This window comes from Stegostoma tigrinum, chromosome 7 (assembly GCF_030684315.1).
Source record: "Stegostoma tigrinum isolate sSteTig4 chromosome 7, sSteTig4.hap1, whole genome shotgun sequence".
NCBI classification, from domain to species: domain Eukaryota; kingdom Metazoa; phylum Chordata; class Chondrichthyes; order Orectolobiformes; family Stegostomatidae; genus Stegostoma; species Stegostoma tigrinum.
Window position 1 is genome coordinate 48,031,597 of NC_081360.1, and position 15,241 is coordinate 48,046,837.

The following is a 15,241-nucleotide window of genomic DNA, read 5'->3' on the forward strand; positions in this document are numbered from 1 at the left end:
GTTCTGCAAATCCAGGACTCCATACCGAGGTGCGCCAAGTGCCATTTTAAAAGAGAAACCGCAAATGCAGCCTGCGGTGATCGCCTGACTAAGCTGTTGTGCATGTTTTCATGCAACTTTATTCTTTGTAGAATTAAAACGCTCTTAGGAAGAACAGGGCCCAACAAAATTTCTAAAAACACTTGCAAACACACAACCTCTCGTCTTTATTTCTGTCACGTGTATGTTTCCAGGATGAAGTTAAATTATAGATATTTTTGTAGATATTTCAAATCATGGTCTGGCAGCTTCCTAAATACCAAGAAAATATTGCTTTGCTGAGTTCGTTATGTACCTTTTGAAAGGTAGGTCATTCATTTTTCTAAACCTGTAATGATTTTCCCTGTTGTGTAACTGAATGTTAGAATCCAAGAGCAATTGGGGGTAGACAACTTTAAAAAGGATAAACTATGCATGCTGCCACTCACAGCCTACACACAAATGAACTAAGTTTTTCGTATTATATGTTCCACAAGGTTCTAACCACTTTATATCTTCAGCTATCATTACATATTTTAAAAATGGAAAATCAATACTGGGATCAAAAAATCTCAGTAAACCTTTCAAGCTATTTAACATCTCAGAATTTGCTTTGGTGCAAACTGTGAACAATTTTCTTGCTACCGTGGGTTTTTAGTCTTCTCTTCCAGATACATTCTTGATAGATTAGATTTGTTCAAAAGCAATTATCATTTAAATTTTCTAAAAGGAACCAGTTGTATTGCTAAAGGAAAAATGCAGTGTGTCCTAGCATAGGAAAGTGATTTTTGTTTGAAGCAACTGATAGTGTACCAGTAACTAACTTTGCAGTGGTAGTCTGCGCTAATTGAACGTAATTATAGTTTGTCCATTCTCTGCAATATCTTTTACATCCATTTAGTTTACAAATGCACAAGTATCTCAAGGTGATATGAAAAAACTGTGCAGCAGGGTTGGTGGAGGGATAAAGTAAAATTGCCAATGCTTTTTATATTTAGTTAATATTCCTCGCTATTCAGTATTTACTTTTAGCTTAACCTCCCTAAATAGTTACCTGGATCTTCCCCTCATTTCGTTCCTTTCACACTTCCCTAGCAGAAAGGAAATCGGTAATTTCAAATTTACTCAAATTAACCTTAGGAAATTGCCATTTCTCTTGCACTTTGAATTTAGGGAGTGTGGACACCTTTCTCAATTGGGTCATGTTTTCTTTTGAGTTCAGATTCTGAATCATACCAATTTGAATGTCATTTTTGTAGTGGTGAATCAGCTACTAACGCACTGTGCAGCGATAACCATTGCATTCTTCATGTATCCATCCTAGGAAAACCTTAACTTAAAACATTATAGTGTTCTTCAGCTTCCCCAACAATTATGATCTTATTTCAAAGTTGTAATAAAAAAAAATCCAAGAGTACCAAGTAAGCTGCTGCAGAAAATTTAAAATGGAGTACTTTATCATTTTTTCATTATTTCCAGAACAGTGCCTGTTGACTGGTGAGGGGAACATAATAGACACGTCCCATGTATGGAAAAGGCATGGACGTGAACACCTTTATTCATAGCAGTATTCATATTGCTTGAGGCTGATGAAAATAATTGCTGCAACTTGAGTGCAGAAATTCTGATCTTGCCTGGAATAAACACAAACAAATACATATGAAGCTGTTTGTCTGACAGAAGAATAAAATATTCAAAGGTATTTTGTGTATCATAATGAGAAGATATGTAGCCTAGGTCATGTAAATCTTCAGTGGGCAGAGTACTTCAGTTTCCATCTACCTGCTGCTGCGATTCTATTGTTTCCCCTTGACAGTAAGGGGTAGTTGGTTAGCTCAGTTGGGTGGATGGCTAATCTTATTGTGAAAAGTAATGTCATCAGCTTGTTTAAGTTCCTACAGCAGCCGAGGTTGCAGTGAAGGATTTTTCTTCTCATGTCTCTCCTTGCCTGTGGCGTGACCCTTGTGTTAAACCATCTCCAGTTGTCTCTGAGAGAGCAACCTTTATTGTTCAGTATGACTATGGTGACTTTGTCTTTACTGTGCTTACCACATGAGAGAGTATCTTTTGATATCATCCAAATAAAATTGGACTTAGTTATCCTTGTTTATCTCCACTTGTATGGAACTGACCATAGATACTTGTGATTACCTTGATATTTTAGTGTTTATCGAAATAAATTCAAAAGTAGCATTATTTCATCCAGCCAATAGATATCTTGTATGGTGTGATGTTTATCTGCTGTCCTCTTGTTTTTTGAGTTTTGTACTGGAAAAGAACCATAAATGTGAAGAAACTAGCTGCTTATGAACCTTTTGGTAATTTATATGGTAATTGTAACTGTTCATACATCAGCTTCAAGTTATCAGTACTAAGATGTGCAGCATTGGGGGTCATGACATGTCTAATTTTTGTAATTTTTATCTGTTTGGTTTAGAAACAATAGTGTCAATTCTGTATTATCGTATAAAATTTAACATTGTGAGAAATACAGACTGTAATTGACTAATTACATTAATTAGTTGATGTTCTGGGTGAAGGCTTGTTTTTTGTATGTTAGGTTAGTTAGAGAAGACATACTTATCTAATGTCTGAGACATTCATACTTGTAATGCTGAAATTGCTTCTGTTCTTTGCTAGGAGTATTGTTGAGCTTAAATTGTGTTCTCTAACGTCCAGATAGGCTCAGGTGCTAGTTTTCATTCACAGTTTAATGAGCAAATCCTCGGCACAGTCAGAGGAGGGGCAGAGATTAACCGTTGTGCTTATAGGTGGGAGACATGTAACATCTTGCATTTGAAACAGGACAAGAAGCTTATTTTAAATCAGTGATAGTTAATTTGGCATTGCTTACTTAACAAAAGTGAACTTACTTTTAGATTTGACCTATTCTAATAGAATCCTAAACAGTGTATTTTTATTAAGAAAGGAGATGGGCATGTAATTTCCTATTTACTCAGTATTATAATATAGATAAAGTTCTTGGGGCTGGTGAGACATGGAAATTTAGCCGTAAAAGGAGCCAGTGAATGCCTCAACAAGGTAAGTGTTGACGAAGGCATGAAAGGAGAAAACAGAAGTTTAAAGGGTGTAATCTAGGCATGGTCTTTGTCTTTTTATCAGTTGCTCAAGATGTATTCCTAAAAGCAGGTATCAATTGGGGTATAAGGGTATGAAAAGTGAGCCAAAATATTGAATAATTTGCTACAAAGGAGCATTCAGGCTTAAAACTAGTAAAAATGTCATGAGTTACCTAAAGCAAATGGTGGAAGAAAGGGAACCATGAATTGTATTTGCACAAAACCAAGCTTGAAATGAAATGCTTATAGACTGCAAGTTTGATAAAGTTCAGTAAGCCTGCCCTGATCATTTTTTGAAGTTGAAATGGACTTGCTGCAGATGGTAACAAAAATAAATGATATCTTAATTACATTAAGCTGCTAGTTTATTACTATAAATAAGATGTTTGACTATGTAAAATAGTTGAAGATTTCCCTAATGTCGGTTCAGTAGACATTATGAACTACGTCACGTAAGAGTAGCTTGATTTACTGTTCAAAACCAACAAAGTTTAAGAAATTCATTGAGCGTACCAAAAATCTTTCGCAAAGCAGCTAATAATGAGTGTTTTCATTGACAGCTAATGGGCTATTTCTCAACACTGTTTAGAATGGAAGCAACTGAGCATTTGCCGTTTGGTTTAGCGTTTTTTTAATTGGTGGAAACTGACTGCAGTTGCCTTTACAGCAGTTTGCTGATTTGAGTTGAGTCATTCTAAATGGAGAAAACGATAACATTTCTGAGCAGGACGAGCTTCTTAAAATTTACCTTGCAAACAGCATGTTGTTCTTTTTTGTTATGGAAATTAAATTTGTTCATTGATTTGCACGTGGTCTTAATAATTTGATCTCCTGTATAATTGTATATTGACCTGTATAATTGGAGAATTGCACCTGAGCTATGCATGATCATGTAATTCCGAATGCACTAGAGTTCTATTCTGAAAGCCTCTGGGCCATATAAAACCTGGAGAGTAAATGTGGTCGACTTTACCACAGTGGATCCGTGGCCTGCTGTTGGAAGTGATTGGAGATCGTTGATCTGAGCAACCACTTGCTGCAAATCTGAAAAATATCTTGCTAGTTTCTTTATAAGTAACTGAGTCAAGCTGTTGTGCCCACAGTGGAAATCTGTGGGTGCGTTGATACCTGGAGTAGGATATGGTAGTTTATAATACAAAGGAGAAAAATCAACAGGCTCAGATAGGGGCACGTCTGAGGATAAAGATTAGGAATTTGCTGTACTGGAACAAAAGGTCTAATTATATGGTGTGTAGCAGCAGTCAGTGATTTGACTTGAAATAGCACAGTTACTGAGTTGCATCCATTCTAGTTGATTTTCTAAAGCATTACTATTTGGTCTTGACTACCCTAGTATTTTTTGGGAGTGTGGTATAATTACTCCTATGTAATGTGGGGATGAAAGATAGAGATGGGAGAACAAGCAAGTGTTATGACAATTGGTTTCAGACGAACTATTTTCAGTAGAATTTTTTGTCTTGTTCACAGACTGTTGGTGGGAAAAATGTAATGTAAATTCAAGACTGTTGATGCATATTTACTGTTTCTCTGTGGCATAGAAAGACTCATGCAGTTTTGTTAATTGAAACAGTGAGAGTATTGGATTGGTTGGGGATAATGGAGAAATGAGGGATAAAAAGGAGTACAGGAGAAGAGGTGGTAGCATGAAAGTTGATGGTAGAGAAACTGTGTAGCATGCTCAAAATTCTTTTGTAGTGAGTAAAGAGAGAGCTGCAAGGAACTTGTCTGTTGGATGCGTTGGAAAATCTTTGGTTTTGATTCTGAATTCTCTTTGCTTACTTCCCCTAACATGCTGAAAGCTCTCCCTGCTATTTTCTTTGTGTTTTCTTAGGGTCTTGCCCTCCTAACCTGTGATCCTCCCCACTTCTCTCTTAACTTTTACTAACTTTTCTCTTTGCTTTTCTTTTTGAGTTGGTGACCGATGTGTGACCTTTGAAGATCCCACTCCAAGCTCCTGTCCTCGCCTATGCTGTTTTGCTCCTTATTTAATGCTTTCTCAAAAAGGAAGATAAGCATGGTAGAATTTGAGACAGTGGTTGAATAAGAATAGTTTCTAGTCAAGAATATAAGGGAATCATATCAGATACAGACAACTGCATTCAAATAAATCTCTTGAACAGCTTGGAAAGTAAGGTTAAGGAAAATCTAAAGATTCTGCAAGTATACGAAGTGTAGGAGAGCAACTAGACAGTGTGAAGTGCCTTAAAGATCAAAGAAGTTGTCCTTCTTTAAACCTCAAAGAGATGGGCGGTTATTAAATGAATATCCTGCATCAGTTATTACTGGATAAAGAAATGGAGACTAGAGAACTCAGGAAATAAAAATGATGTTTTGAAAACACATGACAGAAAGGCAAGTACTAGAGGTCTTAGGAAATATAACGGTGGATAAATCTCTCGGACTTGATCTATTGTATTCCGCGATGTTGTGGGAAGTTGGGGAGGAGTTGTTGTACCCCTCACAGAAATATTTGTATCATCGATAACTACAGAAGAGGTGCTGAATGACTGGAGAGTGATTTAATGTTTTGCTCTTATTTAAGAAGGGATTTAAGGAGAAGCCTGGGAACTATAGACACAGGTTTGATTTCAGTGGTGAGTAAAGTGTTGGATTTGATTCTGAACGAAGGGTTTTATATGCCTTTGGAGAGTTACGGAATGATTAGGGATAATCAGCATGGAGTTATGTGAGGAAGATCATGCCTCACAAACTTGGCGCTTTTTTTGAGGAAGTAAGCAAAAAGATTGAGGGCAGATTGGCAGATGTTTACTGAACTTCACTGAAACCTTTGAGAACGTTCAGCATGGTAGACTAATTAGTAAAGTTAGGTCACGTGGGATTCAAGGTAAGTATGCCAATTGCATACAAAATTGGCTTAATGCAGGAGAAAGAATGTGATGGTAGAAGGTTGCTTTTCGGACTGGAGGCCTGTGACCAGTGCTATTCCACAGGGATCGGTGCTGGGGTCTTTTTTTTGTTATTTACATAAATGATTTGGATGAGAATATAGAAGGTATGGTTAGCAAGTTTGCGAATGACGTCAAAATTGAATGTATAGTGGACAGTGAAGGTTATCTAAGATGATAGCGAGATCTTGATCACTTCAGTCAATGGGGTGAAGTAGGGCCTTGGGTACAGTTGTAAAACTAAGACAACTAGGGGTTCAGGTATATAATTCTTTGAAGTTTGCATCGTCTATAGTTAGGCTGGTTAAGGTGTTTAGCATGCTTAGCTTCATTGTTCAGACCTTTTTGAGTATAGGAATTGGGACGTCATGTTGAGGTATGCAGTATGTTGGTGAGGCCGTTTCTGGAGTATTGTGGGCAGTTCTGCTTGTCCAGTTGTAGGAAGGATACTATTAAGCAGGAGAGGGTTCAGAAGAGATTTACCAGTATGTTGCTGGGAGTGGAGGGTTTGAGTTAGAGGCTGGATAAGTAGGGACTTTTATTAACTGGAGAGTAGGAGGCTGAGATGTTACCTTGTAGAGTTTATAAAATCAGAAGGGATATGGATAAGGTGAATGACAAGTGTCATTTCCTAGGCAAGGGATTTCAACACTAGGCAACATATTAAGGTGAGAGGAGATATATCCTTGTTAAAATCTGACGGACAGTTGTTTTACACAGTGGTTAATGTGTTGGAATGAACTGCCAGAGGAAGTAGATGCGGGTACATTTAATGTTTGGAGGCAAGTGGGACTAGTTTAGTTTTGGATTATGATCGGCATGGACTGAAAGGGCTGTTTGTGCTTTTTGATTCTATGACTTTATGCTCCCAATATTATTCTGCTGCTACACCTGTCATTCCTGTTTCTCTGCCTTCCCTTTTATATTTTGCACTTTCCACAAAACTTGATTTTTTTTTAAACTTTACATTTAGTTCTGTCTTATCAGTACCCACCAAACATTTGCTGTGCCAGGATCCCACTCGTTGTATCTGTTAAATAGTGACTTTCTGTACTTCTAAAATGCAAACCAAAAACCTCTCGAGCATTCTTTTGTATGTGACCTTAATCTCTACATATGTGTAATGTAATATGGTTAACATCCGAAGCATACATGCTGATGTGTACTAAAACTTCTGAGGTTTCAAAAAGTAGCTTCTAAGCAGAAAATGCTAGTCACTGAAGTGCACAAGTGTTTGAAAGCAAAAGACTAATGGATGGAATGACATTTGTGGTGAGAAGTGATTGACCAAGCTGCTCAGAACATGTTATTAACAACCCAGGAAGTTCCTGATCTCGACTCTCAATGCATCACAATGCAACTTGTTGCTATTTCACAAGTCAGTTTTTTTCCTTTATTTGCTCACAGGATGAGGGCATCGCTGGCTAGGCAGCATTTATTGCCCATCCCTAATTGCTCATAGGGCAGTTAAGAGTCAAGCACATTGCTGGTCTGGAGCCACATGGCCAGACCAGGTACGGGTGGCAGTTTTCTTCCATAAAGAACATTATTGAAACGTATGGGTTTTTCCAACAATCGACAGTGGATTTACGGTTATCATTAGATTTTTAATTCCAGATATTTATTGAATTCACCATCTGCCATGGCAGGATTCGAACATGGATCCCCAGAACATTATTTGAGTCTCTGAATTAAGAGTCCAGTGATAATTAGTTAAAAAGTCTGGATGATAGCAGGGCTGGAGTTGGGCAGAAACAGGCATTGTGGAATGCACAATTCATTCTTACTGTCAAGTTTTTTTTAAACTAGAAGTGCAGAAATGACTTGGAGTTTGAAATCAGAACAGTAGTGATGTAATGAAGCATAACGTGGTAACTACCTGCTGGAATAGGTTGGGGTCAGTATTGAATAACAAAACCATTTTTAAATGCCCACCACTAAGACAAACTGATTTCTTTAGACAACATGAGTAGCAGTGCTACCCAAGATTAAGGAAGTAAATGTTTTGTCTATATTCAGCTGCTAGAAGGTATGATTTCCATGAGACCCAGACATAATAATTGATCTAAGTATAAGGGCATGGTTTAGATTTCACATGACAGTGTTCACTGAATGTGATACTTTCCAATCACATTTAAACATTCATTTCTTAATGGTTTTGCCAACTGAGAAATTCTTTTATGGCACTTGCCAATTGGAGTTGAGGTGCTATATGGTTAGAATGCTAATCAACATAAGGAAGAGAACTATGTTCAGGTATTTTGTGGAATGAGGTCAGTACTTTGATGTCTAAAGGGCATTGATACAAAGAATTCCAGGGAAACTAGGAGAATTGGCAGAAGGATTCTGTGACAGAGTAATTGGGCAGGGTTGGTGTTTGCACATTTGGGTGATTTCGGTTCTGTCGAGGTTTATGATGAGTGTGGGAGAAGTGATGTTTGTAGAGAGAGCCTGAAATTATTGGGGGAGCAGGATTTGATAACCTTTTGGATAATATCCAAACTGCTTTTGTCCCATCTGGAACCATTGAAATCCAAATGTCTTGTTCTTGCATGTTGTTAGGCTTCCTTATCTAGTTTGTGAGCCCATTTTCTGCCTTCAAATATTGTCACTTCTCCCATTGTCAACCCATTTCTGTTTTTGTTATTGTGCAAAAAGCATTTGGTGTGTAACTGAATTGCAGGAGTGCTGAAGTGAGAAATGTACTGTACTACTCAATAAGATCTTGCATGTATTGTTTTGCAATTAATTACCACCCCTTGTTTCTGCTGTGTTCACTTCTTTCCATCAACTTTGCTTCCCTAGCCTATTTCCATGTCTCTTGACTCCTTTACTATCTTGGCTTTGAGCATGCTTAAAAGACTGTGTGCGTCTACAAACTTTATGGGATAGAGAATTCTGAAGATTCATATATCTTCGAGTAATTACATTTCTGCTTGTTTCAGTTCCAAATGACCAGCCTTTTATGCTGACACTGATTTCTACAGCCGGAAACACTACAGAGATGAAAGCATCTATCAGCGCCTATGCTGTCAAACCTTCTAAGAAATTGACACTTTCAGCTTGAACACCTTTTCAGTTTTTAAAGACACCAGAGAATAGAGACGCTGCACTTGTTGGATAAGTAATTCATTCTACACGGTGTAATCTAGTGATCCTTAGCGCCCCCTCCCCAATCCCAGGCAAACAGTATCACCCTTGGGTAAAGAGTCCAAAATTGTAGTTTGCCAAGTATGGCCTCATAAGGATGCTACCTTTTTAACATTATACTTCAATCCATTAGTTTTAATAGCTAAGTGTTTGTTTGTACCTGAATATTGACTTCAGAAGGACAGCCAGAATCTCCAACATATCAACATTCTTTACATTTAAAATAAAACTACTTTCTATTCCTATCGATTTGGATGATTTCTTATCGCCCACATTAAATCTAAATAAAGGGATCTACAAGGGCCTGAAGCATGAATCGATAAGGATTGATTCGGGACAGTGAAAAGTGTTGACTGTGGATAGGCAATGGCTGAATTTTGAAGAACAGGTGTACGAATTACAACAACTATTTATTCTTTCTTTTTCTTTCTGACACAAAAATAAGACAAGAATGGTGGCTCAGCCATGGTTTCCAAAATAAATTGTGGCTAGTATGTCTCCTTGTTGTACCCAATATAAAATTCAGAAAAAGCAGCAAGCATGAAGATTGGGATCCATTTAGAATATAGCAGAAGAGGATAAATAGTTTGAGTTGCGAGTAAAATTGCAGGGAGCATAAAAACTGACTAAAACTTTGTTTATAAATGTGTGAAGAGGAAAGGGTATTAGTGTAAACAAATTTAGGTCCCTTTAGCTGTAGGCATGATGTTGTGAAACTTGAAAGGGTTCAGAAAAGGTTTACAAGGATGTTGCCAGGGTTGGAGAGTTTGAGCTTTAGGGAGAGGCTGAATAGCCTGGGTCTGTTTTCCCTGGATCGTCAAAGGCTGAGGGGTGACCTTGTAGAAGTTTATAAAATCATGAGGAGCATGGAAAGGGTGAATAGTTAAGGTGTTTTCTGCAGATTAGGGGATTCCACAACTAGAGGGTGTAGCCTTAAGGTGAGGGGGGAAAGATTTAAAAGGGACCTGAGGGGCACCTTTTTCATGCAGCGCCTGGTGCATCTATAGAGTGAACTGCCAGAAGTGGCGGAGGCTAATATAGTTACAACATTTAAATGACATCTAGGTGAGTACATGAATTGGCGGGGTTTAGATGGATGTGGGCGAAATGCTAGCAAATGGGACTAGATTAATTTAGCACATCTGGTGGGCCTGGACAAGTTGGGTTGAAGAGTCTGTTTCTATGCTTTATATCTCTTGACTCTAATTTGTGGGAAACAAAAGAACTGGCAGCTGAGTTGGGGGAGGAGTTGAAAAAAAATCAGTGTTAGGGAAAAGTGTTGAGAGAAATGTGGATGTACAAAGGGGTCTTGGTGACCTTGTACACCAGTCATTGAAAGTAAGTATGTGTAGCAAGCAGTCAGGAAAGCAAATGTTAGTTACCTTTGCTGGAGGATTTTGTGTTCAGAAATTGGAATGGTCACTCGTCTATGTTCCTTCATAGTCCTTTTGTGTCCTCCTTGCAACTTACTTTCTCATTTTGTTATTGCTTGGCTCTCTCCTCCGAGTCAAATGTAGGGTTTTGAGCTAGACTTGCAGGGGTTGTGAAGAAGAACCTCTTTAAGGAAGGGATAATGCTTGGAATCCACTGCCTGCAAGGGTGATGGAAACAGTTGCAGTTAATAACTCATGTGAGAAGTAAGCATGTAAGGGCAATGTGGACAGAAAAAGGCAACGGAACTGAAAATTGTTTTACTGCACAGAGCCAATATTAGCTTACTGGGCTACCTTCTGTTCTTTAGTGACAATTTATGACCCGTTGATACAGATTGTAAATAACATAAGAAATAGGATCGATATTAAGCCGTTCAGTCTTTCACATCCACTCTACTATTTAGTGGGGTTGTAGCTGATTGCTATCACACCATTTACATATACTGTTCCCATACCCTACGATGGGTGGTTCTTCAGTAAAAGTCTTCTCAGCCTCGAACATGCACAGAAATCTCCCCTCCTCCTGGAGGAGAGAAATTCCAAAGATAAAACAACCTAGGTATTTGAGTCCTAAATGCCCCTTATTCTAATATGTTTTCTTGTTCTCATGCCCTCCAGGTTGACCTCCCCACTCCCAAAGCCAGCCAGTGTAAATAATCTTGGTGCACAGTTCTCTGATCGCTCTGTTGCTTTCTTGGGTGTCCTGTCACTCCCTTCCTTGTTCGCTTTTTCAGGTACAAGCGTGCTGAAACTAAAGAAACCAAATCAGAGCCTAATACTCCAGGTATAGTTTAACAGAGGCTCTATATAATTGGAACAGGGCATCTTTACCCCATACTGATTTTATCTGTACTAAAGGCTAACATGCCATTTACCAACTTAATTGTTTCCTGTGCCTGCACATTTAGCTTTGTGACTTATGAACAAGAGCAGCAACTCCTTTTGGAATTCAACACTTAGCCTCTCACCATTTAGGATGTACGTTTAGATTTCTGTTTTCCCAACAAAAATCTGACCACGGTGGGCTGGTGATGAAGTGGAAGTGCACTGGACTGATAGTCCACAGGCCCAGGGCAATGGTCTGGGTATGTCTCCAAAATCTGAAATTTATAGCTCGTCTAAATAGTCGTGACCATGAACAAAAATTGTTGTGAAATATCATCTGGTTTGTTGACATCTTTTTCAGGAAAGAAGATCTGGCTTATATGACTCCATTCGCACAGCGATTTTGTTGACTTAACCCTCTAAAGTGGCCTAGTGAGCCACTCTGTTCAAGAGCAGTTGAGGATGGGCATGAAATGCTGACCTTGTTTGAGAAGCTCGCCCAAATGAATGAATTGGGGTTGAATTGGGTCACTTGTACCTACTTTTCCAAATTCCCAACTATCCAGCCTTTGGTTAAACTTGTACTGCAACATTACTGGTTGCAGTGATCACAACTTGACCGTTGCCCTGGTCCCTATTGAAGCCATTATTTGTACCCACTGTCATGTGAGGAAAATACCAGTATCAGCAGGATTGTGTTGGAACTTGGATCGTCTGGATTTTAATGGGATCAAGGAGGTGGGAGATGAGCTAAGATTGGGCAAGTGAGATGATAGAGAAATAAGAGTTCCACTTCCCAAAATCTGAAACTTAGAGGATATTTGATCCAGTGAGGTAGAGGAATGGAGGGAAATGATAGGCAGTTAAATGCTTGGTCTAAACCTGCTGATTATATACTGTACGAACTCCTTGAACTTCCTGGAGATATGGAGGAAGAGAGCAATATATCTTTATGAAGTCAGTCTTGAAGTAGTGAGCATTTTTGGCTGAGAGCAGGATCATATGGTGGTTTTATGGCCCATCAGCAGTATTTGATGATGGGCAGCAATTGTTGAAATTATTGCATTTCCTAGTGTTGTGGCATGAATTCTGTGGACAAGAGGTGATGGCATTCATGGGGGAATCCATGAAAAGAAGGATCATGAGAGGATGCCTTGGAGATGCCTTCAGTGACTAACATGGAAGGGTGAGGCCACATGAACAAGGTGAAGAGGATGATTGTCACTTTGGATATGTGCAGTTATAGATTTAAGGGAGGATAGAATAACTGAATTCGAGAAGGATCCAGAGTAAGAAGTATGTTTTTGGTACAAGCAATACGGATCTTATATTTCAGGAGCAAGCATTTAAAAATCAATACACAATGATCAAATCTTAATTCTGGAAAGATTTTTTTTCTTCACAGTTTGAAAAGAATATGTTTGAATTTTTGTGGCATCATGTAATGTTGGATTATATTAAGATAATGCAAATCATTTTTTTTCCAGCCGCTTGACTTGGCTTCTGCACAGCTAGCAGCGTCCAATGGATGGCAGTTAATAACTTCAACACCAACTGTTGTAACAAAAGATACTGCTGGTAATTATGTGCAAATTACTGGACAGGTACCAGGATCTCCAGTTACTGCTTCTGTACCAACAAGTGGACAATATGTTCTGCAAAGTTTACAGAATCAACAAGTCTTTGCTGTTGCTCCAGGATCATCCGCAGCTCCAACTGGTGTAGTGCCCAGTGTTCAATATCAAGTTATTCCACAAATCCAGCCTGGTGATGGGCAACACTTACAACTAGGTTTGGCTTCTTCTGGCACAGATACAGCATTACAGCAAGATGGTAATGGCCAAATTCAAATTATTCCTGGTACCAACCAAACAATAATCGCTGGTAAGACTTCTTCAGGCAACATTCTGTCTACCCAAAACCTTGTGTCACCAGCTGTTTCAGTTCAGATACAGCAGGGCAATGCTCACGTCCCTGTGCAAATTCAAGGAGTAGCTTACAGTGGTACATCTTATCCTAGTCAAGCCCAGCTTCTTACCAATGTTCCTGTTGGATTAACGGGTAATGTTGCTTTTGTGCCCATTGGAAATGTTGATGTTGATTCTCTTGGAACACCACCGACTTCAGAGTCTTTGAATCAGAGTGACTCTGCAACGATTACTACGTCAAGCCAGATGATTATACCTGTTTCATCAGAAGCTATAAATAATATAGATACCTCAACAAGGACAGATGAGCAAAATATTCCTGGACCTGTACAGAACCCGGCTTCTGGTGACACCAACACCAGTATAGCTTCATTTGTGCCAACGACGTCAGTGGGTCATATGGTTGTTTCTGATGACCGTATTGATGATGTGCAGCAAACCACCTCCAGTAGCAATTCTACTGAAACTCCTGATCAGATTCAGGCAACAAATGTGCTTCACGTGAATCAAGCTACTGTTGATCAAACGCAGCTACAAGACATACAAGCTTCAACCTCTCAAACAGCTGATCATCAAATTCAATTTCAATCGCATCAGCAATTTACTGTCCAGCCACAGATTGTTCAGAGTATTCCACAGCAGGCAATACAGTCTATTGCAGGACAGCCAATTACTGCACAAGCCATTACTCAGCAAGCTTTGCAGAATGTTCAACTACAAGTAGTACAAAATGCAGGCTCCTTAATATTACGAGCTCCAACATTAACACCATCTGGAGAAATTACCTGGCAAACCTTTCAGGTACAGAACATCCAGAACTTGCAAAATGTGCAAATTCAGAATGCACCGACCCAGCAGATAACTCTGACACCAGTACATACTGTCACATTGGGCCAAGTAGCATCCAGTGGGGCACTGACACCAATTGCACCAGCTCAACTAACTGTTAGTAGCCCACAATTACAGACAGCAACTGTGAATTCATTCACTTCTTCGAGCATTCAGTTGCAACAAGGCGCACACAATTCAAGTGAGTATTTTGCTTAATTTGACCTATAATTAAATTAGTTGATGAAAAAATTGATATTCAAATCTATTGTGATCTACATTTCCAATTTTTTTTTGTGGTTTTCCTGTCACATCAGGTGTGCAACTTACCTCCCAGATCGTTCCATTGTTCTTTCAAATTTGAGCAATGGGTCATGTATGTGAGCAGCTTGATTTTTTCCACCGTTATGAACCTATCTGAATTCTCCACAATATGATTGAGATCTGTTGCTCTTCTGTTTCTGTCTTTTATCAGTTTGTAGAACCTGGGCATCAGTAGCTAGGCCAGCATTTTTGCCTGGCCCTCCCTCCCTTTTGTGGAGGTGATAGTGAGCTTGAACTATTGCTGTCTTTGAGGTATAGGTAATTTAATTGTCCTATTAGAATTACAGGATTTTGCCCAAGCCACAGTGAATGTAGTCAAAAATCAGGATGGTGTAGACTCTGAGACGTTGCAGATGGTTGTCTTGATACTGAGGATAGTTTTAAACTTGGTGATCCAGTTAAATGCGTAACTCTTAAATAATAATATAACTTCATAATGTGTATTGTAGTTTGTTTTGAAATGTGAAAGTATTCGAAGTTAGTTTTAAGCAACTTTAGTTAATAGCAAAATTTTAGAGGAAACAACTTCAGCAGTGCTGGTTCAGAACTGGTCTATGTGCACACGTATTTGAATAGAAGTCTTGTTAATCTTGCCCAGTTTGAGAATGGCCAAATAATTTTAGTTGTGAAGTTTCTGATGTTGTAAGACTTTCTGGTGGAGTGAGACACCAGTTTGATGTGGCCACTGTAAGGTGCAGTGAATCAGGTTTGAAGTGATTATGAAACAA

General features: G+C 38.8%; 1 protein-coding gene across 3 annotated transcripts in view; it reads left to right on the forward strand.

Moving 5' to 3' along the window:
* The window catches only part of LOC125454135 (transcription factor Sp3-like), a 60,668-nt gene that overhangs the window by 1,086 nt on the left and 44,341 nt on the right, over positions 1-15,241 (forward strand). For all 3 annotated transcript variants that reach the window (XM_048534552.2, XM_048534553.2, XM_048534554.2), the window contains one exon: positions 12,921-14,391. In XM_048534552.2, the coding sequence (XP_048390509.1) occupies positions 12,921-14,391 (1,471 nt within the window). The remainder of the gene's footprint in view (positions 1-12,920; positions 14,392-15,241) is intronic.